The 12530-nt window shown below is 56.8% G+C and overlaps 1 protein-coding gene across 1 annotated transcript in view; it reads right to left on the bottom strand.

Annotated features, from left to right (window-relative positions):
• RAP1GAP2 (RAP1 GTPase activating protein 2) overlaps positions 1-12530 on the bottom strand; it is a 97045-nt gene that overhangs the window by 58428 nt on the left and 26087 nt on the right. The window contains exon 4 of the mRNA XM_019471786.1: positions 2277-2312. Coding sequence (XP_019327331.1) covers positions 2277-2312 — 36 coding nt within the window. The remainder of the gene's footprint in view (positions 1-2276; positions 2313-12530) is intronic.

The following is a 12530-nucleotide window of genomic DNA, read 5'->3' as shown; positions in this document are numbered from 1 at the left end:
AAAAAGAAAAAAGAAAAAGGAGAGACAGAAAAACCACTTCCTGCAGCCCAGCTTCGTGCTGACGCCCTCCCGCTGCAGCGCTCGGTTTCACCAAATAACGTCTTTGCACAGGATCCGGCCTTCGCTCTCACCCCCCGAGAGCCCGCTGGGACGCGCAGCCCACTGCTCCCCTCTGCCACGCTCCCCCCTGGGACGGGACGCGCAGCCCACTGCTCTGCCACGCTACGGAGGGGCTCGATGCTGCCCCAGTGAACAGCCCTCATCCCAGGCACAAGGGGCGGGCTCAGGCGGAGGCTCCTGCAGCCCCCCAGCTGCACTGGGACCCCCTCTGCAGCCAAAAGCTCAGAGCCACATCCACCACGACGTGCTATTCCTCCCCTGCCAGGTTTCTGCAAGTCAATATTGATGTTTGCAGCATGCACAAGGCTTCGTGAAGGGTTCCTTGGCTTGCAGAAAGCAGCTTGTCTTTTTGTTAACAAGTTATACAGTGAAGAAAATTGCCTACGCCTGGTATCTTAGCCAGAAGGCTGCAGCAATAATAAGAGGGCATTAGAAAACCAAAACTTTTTTTTTTTTAAAAAGCTTTTACAAATATCTAATGTGTCTCTGGCTGGGCCCCAATTACAGAGCTATTTAATGAAGCAATCTGTCCACAAACCAGAAGCATTATGAGGCTGTGGAAAGCATCAGCTGCAAATAGCGGCAATAAAACAACTCCAGTGGATGCTCATCGAACGCCCTGAGCAAACCCCCTCCTCTGGCCAGGGCAGGAGGAAGGGAGAGAGAAATGTGGCCCCAGACCCCCACCCCCGCCCAAGCAGGAGTGCAGCAGCATGCCCCAGCACAGCGCTCCGAGTGCAGCACTAATTGCCCGGCATGGTAGGCAGAGAAGGTTAAATGGTATTTCTGCAGCAGAATTGCTGCATGGGTCCCGAAACAAAATCGGGGCACAGCATACAGCGGCGTACCAGGAGCAGTTAAATCCTTCTCAGCTCCACGGGAAAAGGAAAGTCCACTGAGATTTCCCTCCACTCCCAAAAGCAGTAAACATTGATTTAAACTCCTCATTAGTTCAGCAAAAACCTGAGCAATGAGCTTAGCAGCAGCATTTCTGTTGTGCTGTTTACAATGGGCATTTGCAGGCTCATTCAGGCAGCAGGTTCCCCCAAGGCTTTCTGTATACTTTTCCATTAATGAATAATTTGCACAAGTAATGATTATAGAAGGAAACCGCATGGGCCGTTACACATACACATTACCCTGAGCTCAAGGGAGGATTGGCCAGAATATTTCTATATTAGCACACGGTTATGCCGACAGCGCCGGGGCTGCGCGTGTGCTTGCAATGGAAAACCCCCAGCTCGGGAAGCTTACCCAGAAACTGGGGAGAGGGGAGGATCCAGCGTGGCGGGAGGGAAGGGATCGGCCCCCCGGTCATGCAGCCGGGAGGGCAAGGCCCGGTGGGAATGGGAGGCAGGTCCCAGACAGCCGCACGCACCGGGAGAACAGCGAGCATCAGTACCACCATTCCCAGCCATTTCTTGCTTGCTCTTCCCCATCCAGCTGATGACATTTTCCAGCAGGGGTGGTGATCCCGCACACCTCGCTCCATTACAAAGCAGGATCTGGCCCAGCAGCCACTTCGCCAGGAGCCACACAGCCCACGCTGCCAGCTTTCAGCAAGTCCATGGCAAACCCAAGATGGACCCACCAAGCCACACCACTGGCTCACAGACCCTCCTGGGCCCCAAGAGCATCTTCGCCCCTCCAGAGCAACGCCCAGAGCCCCCACAGCAGCACAGGAGCAGGAGCTGGGTAACAAACACAGGCACCCCTGATCCCACCAACACCCACCCCGTTTCCAGACTGCAAGATTCAAAAACAAAATAAAAAAACCCCAGACTTCAGTGAATTTACAGCCAGAAGCTTGGTGGCAGCCCGTCCTGCCGATTCCCACCCCCATCCCTCCCAAGGCAGAGCTGGTGCCCCGTGAATTGCACCATGTGTGCCTTAACCCACCGATCATACAGCGATTGTGTTGTTGCATTTATTATAATCACCCAGTGCCTGAATCACCTTGGACTTGACAGGAGAACGGGCTGTGTGACATGCACAAACACATCTCCAGGAACAGGTAGATGTGGCTGGTCTACCACTGCACAGAGCTGGAACTGGGAAGACAGCCCAGCTAACAAGAAACCATCCTCCACGCACAAAGCCATCTCTCAGCACTGCATATCTCACACTTAACGCGAGAGAAGAGTGTGGGTACTCACTTGATCTTCAGGCTGGCGAGCATCGTCTTGTCGATCCTGGGGAGAAAGCAGAGGAGCGTGTTACTGCGGGCGCAGGGGGCTCCAGATGCAGATGGTAGGGCTGTCCCTCCTCCGGACTTGGGTACCGGGGGCTGTTGGCAAACCCGACCCCAGCATCTCCTTTGGCAGTGCCATCGGTCTGGCTGACATGATGGTCACCACAGAAAGACTTGACCAGAAAACAAAATCAACAAAAATTTAACCCAAACTTAAGCCTGGCAGCAAGTAAAACAAAATCCCCCTACTTATTTCCTGGTGGTGACCAGTGGAGAACTGTCGCCTCCGCACCTGAAATGCCAGAGGTGAACTGGGCAGCAGAGGAGGACATTTATCCATGTCCAAGCTCTCTCCAAAGCACTGGTCCCACACCTCTCACAAAACACATATTTAAAGACAACAGACCCGTGACAGACCCGATGCGCCGGGAAGATCACACCAAACCCTGCAAACTCGACCCTGCAGCATTACAAGAAGCCCAGTCCAACGGGGAAGGGATAAGGATACAGCACGGTGGAGGATTTCCATACCTGCCTGCTCGCTGCCTCGCTGCATGAGCTCAGGCTCATCCCTGCAGGGCTGCGCCATCCCCACCCGGGCAGCAGCCGCTGACTTACCCTTTCGCTTACCCACTCACCCGCCCGCAGCTGCTGCGAGCACCCACGCCAGGAACCCCAGACGGAGGGAACACAGAGCAGCCCCATCGCTCCCAGCCCTGGCCAGCTCGCACGGGGCCGGGAGCCCCAGTCACTTCACTTCTTTATTTGGCACCATTAATAAGTGCCTGTCTCCACAGGATCATTGTGGTTAAAGTCATATTAATATTAATTAATACAAATCATAGTAATGTCTCAAAATGCAAAATTATGTCTTTTGGCAGTCATTGCAAATGCTCTGTTATCTGCCACATGGAATTAATTCCACATCTCTCAAAAAAAAAAAACCACCACCAAAAAAAAAACCCAAAACCCCACTTGATTTGCACTGCGATCACAGGGACACGGCAAGGCTGCAGAAATGCGGTTTCCCCTCTACTCACAGCTTTACCTCCCTCCGCTGCCAGGCTGAACTTCTCTATCACGAGGAGGCTGCACCCGCGGGTGACGCAGCGGGGCCAGATCCCCGGCACGCCGTGCCACAGGCTGAGCCGCCACCGGGGCAGACACAGCAGGAACTGCGCACGGGGTGTCCCCGCTCCCCATGGGCAAGGGCAAAGCCACCCTGCACACCCCAGCTCAACGCCGGCACCTCCTGCCCACCCTGCCTGCACAAACCATCACCCTTCCCTGGGTCCCTCTCTTGCTCAGACCGACATCGCACTCGCAAAACCCCAAGGCCACAGGAGCTTCATCCCAGGCATTTCCCCAAACACCAGCTCCCGTGCTCCGCTCCCAGACAGCCAGCATGCCACTGCTCCTAAAAATAGACCCAGGGCACCCACTATTGTCACTTAATACTTAACAAGCCTGTCCACAGACCTTGCTGATCATTAAATCAAGTTGAACATTAAAGCATGCTGGTGTAAATAGCTGTTGCCAAACTCGGTGACAGATGCAAATGGACCACGGGGACAGCGGGTGTCTGGGGCAGCTCCTGCAGGACCCGTGCTGGAGCAGGGAGCTGCACCGTGCGGCTTCATCTGGAACCGCAGGAAGAAAAATCAGTTGCTGTTATTTGGCCTCTTGGAGAGAAAAAAAAAGCAACAAAAAAAGAAACGCAAGAAAGAAAACCCTCTGCTAGGGAAACCGCAGTTGCAATATGACTAAGTTACAAGAGCCGCTTCGTCAGGCCTTGCCCTGCGCTCCCTCCTGAGGTGGGGTGAAGTGAAACACCCCACGCCTCAGTCCAGCCTCCTTCCTGCACGCCCCCGCACAGCCCTCGGGCTCCCCGAGCCTTTTTTTTCCCCCCCCCCCCCGCCACCACGTGCAGCGCCCAGGGGAAAGGAGCAGCCAACACCAGCTGGGTGCCGATGGCCCGGGAGCAGAGGGGAGGAGGCTGGCACCCACATCGGTCACTGGGTGGGGAGGGGAAGGGGGTGCAGGCAGCCGGGAAGGGGGTGCAGGCAGGGAGCTGGGCAGGGCTGGGGTGGCAGCTCCTGGGGCTGCACACGCCACGGCTTTGCATCGCCTGCAATGTGCATCCCTACATCCAAGAGCGGTGGCACCGTGTCTGCCACCCCAGGAGAAGCATGCTCCTCCCGGCACCTCGCTGGCAGCAGATGCAGCCGGTAGAGAGAAAAAAAAAAACGATTTATACTCCAGTGGAGGGCTGGAAATAGCGATTGCAGCTACAGACAGCCGTGGCTGGGTGTGCCCGGCCACCCCACCCACGGTCCCCACAGGAAGGGTGTGTCGGCTGGGGGGCCGGGCAGCCGTGAGAAGATGCAGATGGAGGTACAGGGCTGCGGCAGGTCCCTTCCTTTCCCGTAAACACCCGAGGAAGCGTTTTCCCGGCTGCACACGGCGCTCTCCGGGCTACGCATGACTGTGAGGGGTGTCTTCCCCAGGGGCCCCTGGGGAGTTGTGCAGCGACCCCACTTGGGAGCTCCCCCCGTGGAGCACGGAGAACAGGGCTCCCCCCGTACCCCCTAACCTGTCTTTCTCACTGTACAGACACCAGTGCTGATATTTAAAGGAAAGCCCTCACACCACTTCCCCCCCAGCCCAGACTGCGACAGCGGCACAGCCCCCTAACAGCCAGCAGACCACATTTTCCTGCATGACTCTCCGGCTCGTGGTCGTCTTTTCCCTGCAACTGCCAAAGTGCATAAGGAAAACAACTGAACAAAGCCCAGACAGCCCCGAACACCCCTGCAAAGGGGGGTAACGGCTCTGCTCCATCGCAGCGGGAAACTGTCGACAGCAGCAGCTCCCGGGATGCACCCGGCGTGGTCAGGGCCCCAGAGCCACCGCTCCCAATGGCAGCTGCAGGGCCCAAGAGCTGCAATTTATCCCTGCCACAAAATGAGCGCACATTTCACAAAACTTATTTGTACAGAAGTTTATCGGAGTGCTTCCTTCCCATTTTTATGTAAAGAAAAAAAAAAAAATCCAGCTGAGACAAAATGCTTGGCTTCAGTAAGGTGTGTGCTTCTATTCCCAGGAGACTTTGCCGAAACCCTGAAACCCTCGACAAGTTCGCCGCCCTCCCACAACCCTCTCAGTTACTCAGCATTTCCCCCAGTAGGTTTCAAGCAGCTCCAAGCCCATCTTCACAAGCGCTCCTCCCAAAGACCCCAGGGCTCCCGGCTGCCCAGCCCCAGCCCCTACAGCCACTGTGGCACGGGGAGGGGAAGGCAGAGCGACCCTCTGCCCCAGTGCCAAACAGCCAAAATCGCCAGTCCAGCCATCAGTTCCCACAGCCTGATCACAATCACACAGCACAGACTTGGAACAGGCATCAAATACCTTAGAGAGAGGGAAACTGGAGGAAGGGCAGAGGGAGAACAGTGCCATTTTCTTAAACTATTTGCCTATAGATCAACACATCTTGGAGGGAAGGGACACGAGAAGCAAACAGTCCCTCTGAACCCGGGGTGCAGGCAGCAGCCATGGTGCTCTGCTGAGGACAGACAGAGCAGGGATGACTCCGGGAGGCGCCGATGGCACCAGGAACCTGCCATGGACCAGGTGGGACCTCGCCACGCGCGCCGCAAGGTGCTGAAGTTGGCTGTAAGCATCGCTGCCCGGGCAGAGGAGGAGCGGGCAGCAGGTCCTCAGCAGCGAGAGAAAGGAGTGGGGGGAGAGCCACGGGACGCTCTTGCAGGTGACACGCGCACGGGAGCCCACCATGAGCCCCTGGGGAGGTCCCCTCACTGCTTGGCACCTGTGGGGCTCAGGAGGGGCTTTGCTGGGGCACAGCGGCACCCGCCTGCTGAAGCTGTGCTGGGCTCCCACGCGGGCATAGGGGGAAGAAGGTCCTTCCCAACTCCCACACACTCCTGCCGGCCTGGGGCAGCAGGAAGGGCTCTGCTGCAAGGGCAACGCGGCGCTTCCTCCTCTGAAGCCACAGAGGGAAGAAAAGCTCCTCACGCGGCACCACGTTCCCAGTAGCGAAGGGGAGATAGAAAGGAAAGGCACCCACCAGCCGTAGCCGCCAAAGGAGACGCTGCGCTTTCTCTGGAACATGGTGGCGGCTCGGTGCTGCCGAGGCGCTCCGGCCATGGGGGGACGCAGTGATGGGGCCAGCAGCACCTGCGTGCCAGCCGCGTGGAGGACAGCCACGGCGGGTGCTTCCTGCCGGCGTGCACGGCGCTGTGCCGGGGCGGGGGGACCCCGGTGCCTCCCGGTCAGCTGCCCCGAGCGCAGAAGCGCATGCACACGCACACACACATACAAACACCAGAAAAAAGTCATTTCCTTTTTTTTTTTTTTTTTTGGTGGCCTCAGGCTTTTCACAACCTTACACTGCAAATATCGTATTTCTCCTAATGGCAGGACCCACGGACAGCACTGCGCGGGTAGCGTGGGCATTGGGATAGAGCCACGGGCACGGCATCATCCACAAGCATCGTGCCGTGGGGCTGCCCCCACCCAGCCTGCCAGTCCAGCCGGTCCCCGGGGCCCGGTGCAAAGGGTCACTGGTGGCAACGTGGAGGTCTGCCTCCTGGGGTGGCTTTTCCCCTGGCTGTCCCCGAAATGTCAGGGCTGTGTTCACTGCACCAGGCTGGCTCCCTGCTAGGGGATCCTCCGACTGACCCTCCAGTGTACCTCAGGGGACATCTCACTAAAGGTATTAAACCTCAACAAGCAAAAATCCCATCACCTCATCTTTCACAGCAAACAGATCCCCGGCTGCCCCGGAGCCTGGCAAGGCATCTCCCACCCAGCCCCTGCACAGCTGCGGCATGCGGGTTTTCTCTCCTCCGGTTCCCCAGCAGCTCCATAATGCTGAAGTGTGCGTCTGCAGCCTGACCACCACAGAAAACCCCGGTTCTTTAACAGCCAGGCTTCAGAAATCCCATTTAAATGGAAATGCTGACCTCTAGCTGGGTATGAGCTTCCATCAATCACAAAGTCCCAAGAAAACAGGCTGCCATCCCCCACACCAGCCTTCGGGCATCACAGGGCACAGCAGAGCCCATGGGGAGGTGAGCCCGGTGCCGGGGGCTGCGCATGGTGCCCAGGGGGCTGTGCATGGTGTCCAGGGGCCTGGCCACCCCGGCCTCATACCTTCCGCCTCCCCAAACCAGCCACCAGTGCCTGTCTGCGCCCACTCAGGCCTGGGCTGCAACAGGGGCTCACCCTCCTCCGGTCAAAGTGAGGAGGAAGGGTGGGAACCCCGAGCACCCCTCGGCAGTCACGGGGGGGGAGCTGCTCTACCCCAGGGCCATAGTGGGACTCGGCACGGGTGCCGCCGGCACGATGCCAGAGCAGAGCCTCGCACCACAGCCAGGAGGGGATGAGTTGCTCGGCCATGCATCGTCCACCGTGCTCACAAGATACAGGAACCCAAAGCTCACTTCCCAAAGTCCCGACAGTTCAAAGGCCAGCGGAAAGCCTCCGACTGCCAAGGTCCTACTGGTTCAGCTACTCGAACACTCACCTCCCACTCCGGTGATTTAAAAGGACACCTGGCACACACAGAAAACATCCACTTGACTTGGCACCGCCAGGCAGTGCCTCGCTCACGCAGCTCCCGGGGGACTTGCGGCAGCTCTTAGCCCAGCACTTGGCACTTGCAGGAGTCAGATTCTCATCCAAGCACCCAAAAACCTTAAATTGAGAGACATTTGGATTCTGTCTGATGTGTGAAAGAAGAGGAGGGAGGATAGAGAGTTTGAAAGAGAAATCACTCAACTCCAGGGAAAAAGCTTGGACTGAAATCCATCTATTTCAACTCCTACTTTTCTGCCCACAGCCATCTCTCCTTAAAGGGATGAAATTATGGAAATCCTTTGCATTTTAGAGCTCTTATGGACATTATTAAAAAAAAAAAACCAAACAAACATGCTGCAGGCTTGAAAGCCATAATTCAGGTACCATGAAATATTTGGAGCAGACATTTGCTTGAAGCACATTTGTTTCTGGCCTGCATGCTCCGTGTTAAAGCTCTGCATCGATAGCAGTGTGACGTTATCCTCTCGCTTCATCTTCCCCCAGGTTACGTCTTTCTTACACTTATACCGGCTAATTTCTGCCCAGCTCTACTGAGCTGCTTACAATTTACATGCCTGAAAATAAAAGCAGGGAGCTTTCCCGCATGGCCGAGCTCTGCAGTGCATCAGAACAACACCCAGCTGCTGCAGCTGCAGCGCAGCCCTGCACACAGAGGTGCAGTGGCAGGTAGCAACAGCAGCCATGGGAAGCATCAATCTATAGCTGGCATCACACCAGAAACAACTTGGAGAGTCCCAGGAAAACAGCCAGCTCTTCGTTTAAACATTTACTCTTGCAGCGCTGTAAGCACCAGTTACTGCATCTTGTTCTGCCACTTCAGTCCTTATGTGAACTCGCTGTTGTCAGAGGCAACATGGAAGCAGAGAGGGTGACAGGGAGACGTGGAGCAAGGCAGGGCCAGACTCCCCTTTAACAGGAGGTCGTTACAGTCAGTAGGTCAAAATTACTCTGGCAGGTCTTCCTTACGCCTTGTTGGCATGACAGTTCTGCTAAAGCACGAAGACTGATTCACATACCTCCCCCGGGATTTCGGAGCTGGGGAGGGCAGGACCTCAGTACGGCCATAGGGAAATTGTCTCCATTTCCCACTGCCCAGGAGAGGTGTGAGGCAGCCCCTGCACAAAGCCCACCTTGCCCCACACCAGCGGGACCAGCGCCCGGGGATGCCAGTGGCCGGCAGGGGCAGAAGCAGAGCTCTCCCTGCTCCCCATCCCCACGTGTCTGGCAGCCCCCCAGGGCCATGTCGGCCACCACAGATACAGGTGACAAACAGCATTTGAACCAGGCAAAGGTTAAAAATATACCAAAGACCCAACTCCAACTCCCCAGAGGCCACCAGCCTCCCTCCGCTCCAGGGTATCACATCAGCACCTGCCCAGCACCACCTCGCCTGCACGGGAGCATATCCAGAAATAGTTTGTCTGCAGTGACATTTTCTCGCTTCTCCTTTCCCCCCCCGAGGTATTTCACACAGTTGGGCTGAAAAACTAAAGGAAACAAAAACCCTCCTCCTTTCAGAGCAGGCACAGCTTAATCATAACTGATCAGCCAAAATTAAGAAACAAAGGCCTGGGGGAGGATCCCTCCTTGGTACCATCTGCACCAGACAAAATTAACATTTCCCACGGCCCTCTGCCAGAACCAGGAGCCCATCACCCTGACCTACCCCGGCTGTGCTCCCGACTCGGATGAGCAGCCCCAGCCCCACTGGTAGCACTGGGGAGGGGGTGCCGCACAGCTGGGGCAGCGAGCCACATTGTTAACAGCTAATTAATGAAACCAAACTCCCCCAGAGCATCAGCCACTTGCAGCTCCCTGGAGTGCAACTCCGGTCCTGGAGCCCCCAGGGCAGCTCACGGGGGGAGCAGCGTGGGGGAGAGGTACCCGCATTTCGGCTGGCTCCATCGCACACCCCAACCAGGCACAACAAAAGAGCGAGACAGGGGAGGGAGTGTGAGGCTGTGCCGACAGCAGTGTGCTGACAACTGCACGGCATTAGAGCTTAATGAGCACAAACTGCTGGGCTGCGATTCTGTTCATGACAGGAAATACAGGCTAATTCTGCCCGGCCCCCGCTCAGCTCTCCCGTCACCTAACGGGGGACCGCGGGCCTCGAACTGCCCCTGACATCGCATCTGCGGCTGCCAGCGAGACCACCAAAACCGGGGCATTCAAAGGTCCGTGCAACACAGTGCTGGCGAATGCATGAACCGACGGCGCAGAAGAAAGGAGGGTCCAAAGGCACTTTCCTCCCAGGTAGCTGAAGCTGCCAGCCCGGTCTCCTGCAGACACACCAGCTGCAGGATGGGTTAGCCAGGTCACCAGCCCCTAGGCACGTGGGCACAGCTGCACGATTCAGCCTCCAGCTCCCTGCAGCACGGAACCCTTAGCGGTGGAGCCAGTGCAGGCGGTACCTGCTGCTCCAGTCCCCAGAGGCTGCTCTGGGCTCCTGCAGCAGCCCGGCGATTTGGGCAGACATAGAAAGGTGAACTGCTCGTGAGGGGCTCCAGCGTGGGCGGCAGCACGGGGCTGACCCTCTGCCCGCACAAGCCCTTGGCACCGACGGCAGTAGTCCCTTGGCACTACCCCTGCCAAGGGACGAGCAGCGGGCGTGGGCAGAGGAGGGGGCTGGGGCGCGTACCCAGCCGTCTCCTCGGCAGTCAGAGCCCACAGAGCAGAATTATGCCCAGGAAGGGCAGCGTAATTCTTTCCTTTGTTACTGGGGCTAAGAGAGACTGATTGCATCATTAGTGCTTTAATATTGCATGCAGCACGCTGAGGGTATTCATCTTTCTATTATGATTCTAAGGAAGGTTGTAGGCACCCAGAAATATTAGATTTTGTCCTGGCAGGAAGAACACGCTGTGCATATCATCAGCCTCAACATACAAAGCAAAGGAAAACAGTGTCCGAATTAATTCTGACTCAGTGCATGGAATATTTTTAACAGTATTTTCTCCCCTTTATGGTGCTGCTGAAGTGAAATGAAGTGAAAAACTCAATGCCTTAAACAGCAGCTTCCCACAAAACGCAGCTTGCTCTCAAAGGTGGCTATTTACTGCTCAACAGCCAACAGGTCTGCAGCACTGACCGGCTGCCACGGGGGCTTCCTCAGCCCCAGCCACTGCACTGAGGAGGGGTAACGCTGGTTGTCGCCCAAGAGGTGAGCTCCAGCTGAAGAACAGTAAAGCCAAGGAGAGCTTCCAGAGACCATAACATACCTCTGCCAGCCACAGGGCTGCTCATTGCAGGGGACTCCGTGACCCCCTCCTTCCAACAGCCCGATCTGCCACTTTGTTCTTTAGGGACAGACGGCAGCCTGGGGAGCTGAGCTGCACAGCTTGCTTCTCTAAAACCCTCTTGTTGAACTCATTAGGGAGGGCTCAATACATCTGAAGTTTAACTGGGAGGATGAGCCTGCAGAATAGAGCAAGAATTGCAAACACATCCACACAGAAATGAAGAGCTAATTCCCAGCAAAAACGCTCAGCTGGCCAGAAAAAGCGAGAAAGTTCAGCATATTAGCAGCCTTCTTAAGAAAGGCAGTCCTGCTCTAGGTGCCCCTAACCCAAGGAACAGAAAACGGGGAGAAAAAGTGTGCTGAATGTGCCTGGGGAGAAAGGCAGACTGTGCCTCCATCCTGGGCACTGAGGTTTTATCCGGCTGATGACAAGGCTTGCTGGTCCGTGCACTGGCAGCACAGAAGAAGCGATGCGCTGCAGCCCAGTGAGCCCCCAGTGCAAGTACACATCCACTTCATCCCCCAGAAGGAGCCATCAGCTGCAGCGACCCTGCAGCTAATAGCTCTGGTTCCTGCAAGCACCAGGGTTTCCATGGGAGCCCCAGGAGCCGTGGGTACCAGCCGTACACGAGGCTGTGGTCCCTGCTCTGGGGATGCTGAGGGGAGGCTGGGTTAGACACCACAGAGCCCAGCCCACGGAAAGCCCCGTTGCTGTGCTCATCCTGTCCCGCTCAGCACTTGCTCAGCATCAGCTGCGAGCTGCTGGAGAGCGAGGTGGGGGCAAGGGACAGCGGGGAGCTGGGGAGAAGAGGGCCGGCTCCTGCCCCTGCCAGGGTCTGCAGAGCCCACCCAGGGACATCAGAAACATGGCAGTGGCGAGAGTGAACGCTGGGGTCAGGGCTCCGGGGAGCTCATTTTCCACCCACAACGTTTAAGTGTCAGGGGCAGATTCAGTGCTGGGTAAGGCCCGAGAGCCTCTTCCTTCCAGAGACCAAGGTTATGCCCAGCCCACGCTGCAGACCACACTCCAGCTCCTCTTCCACGTTCTCGAGGCCATTTGCCACTGCTAACGGCTCACAGACTCATCCCTACATCCAAAGTGATCTGATCCCTCCTGGTCAGTTCTATGAAAATGGCTAAAAACCAGATCTTAGAGGAAGCCACCGCCTGACCTGCGACACGTCACTTCTCAGACAGCGGTGACAGAGGGGTACGCGCACCCAGCTCAGACCCCGCAGCCAGGCGCTGCGCCACAAGCATTCCTGATGGCCCAGGGACCGTCCGGCTACACCTTGGAGACCACACCACGAAGGAGGGGAGGCCGGGAAAGCAACAGTAACAGGCACTGGCTCAGCCCAC

This window comes from Aptenodytes forsteri, unplaced genomic scaffold (assembly GCF_000699145.1).
Source record: "Aptenodytes forsteri isolate BGI_AS27 unplaced genomic scaffold, ASM69914v1 Scaffold66, whole genome shotgun sequence".
Lineage (NCBI taxonomy): Eukaryota > Metazoa > Chordata > Aves > Sphenisciformes > Spheniscidae > Aptenodytes > Aptenodytes forsteri.
This window is presented reverse-complemented; position numbering and strand designations above follow the sequence as displayed.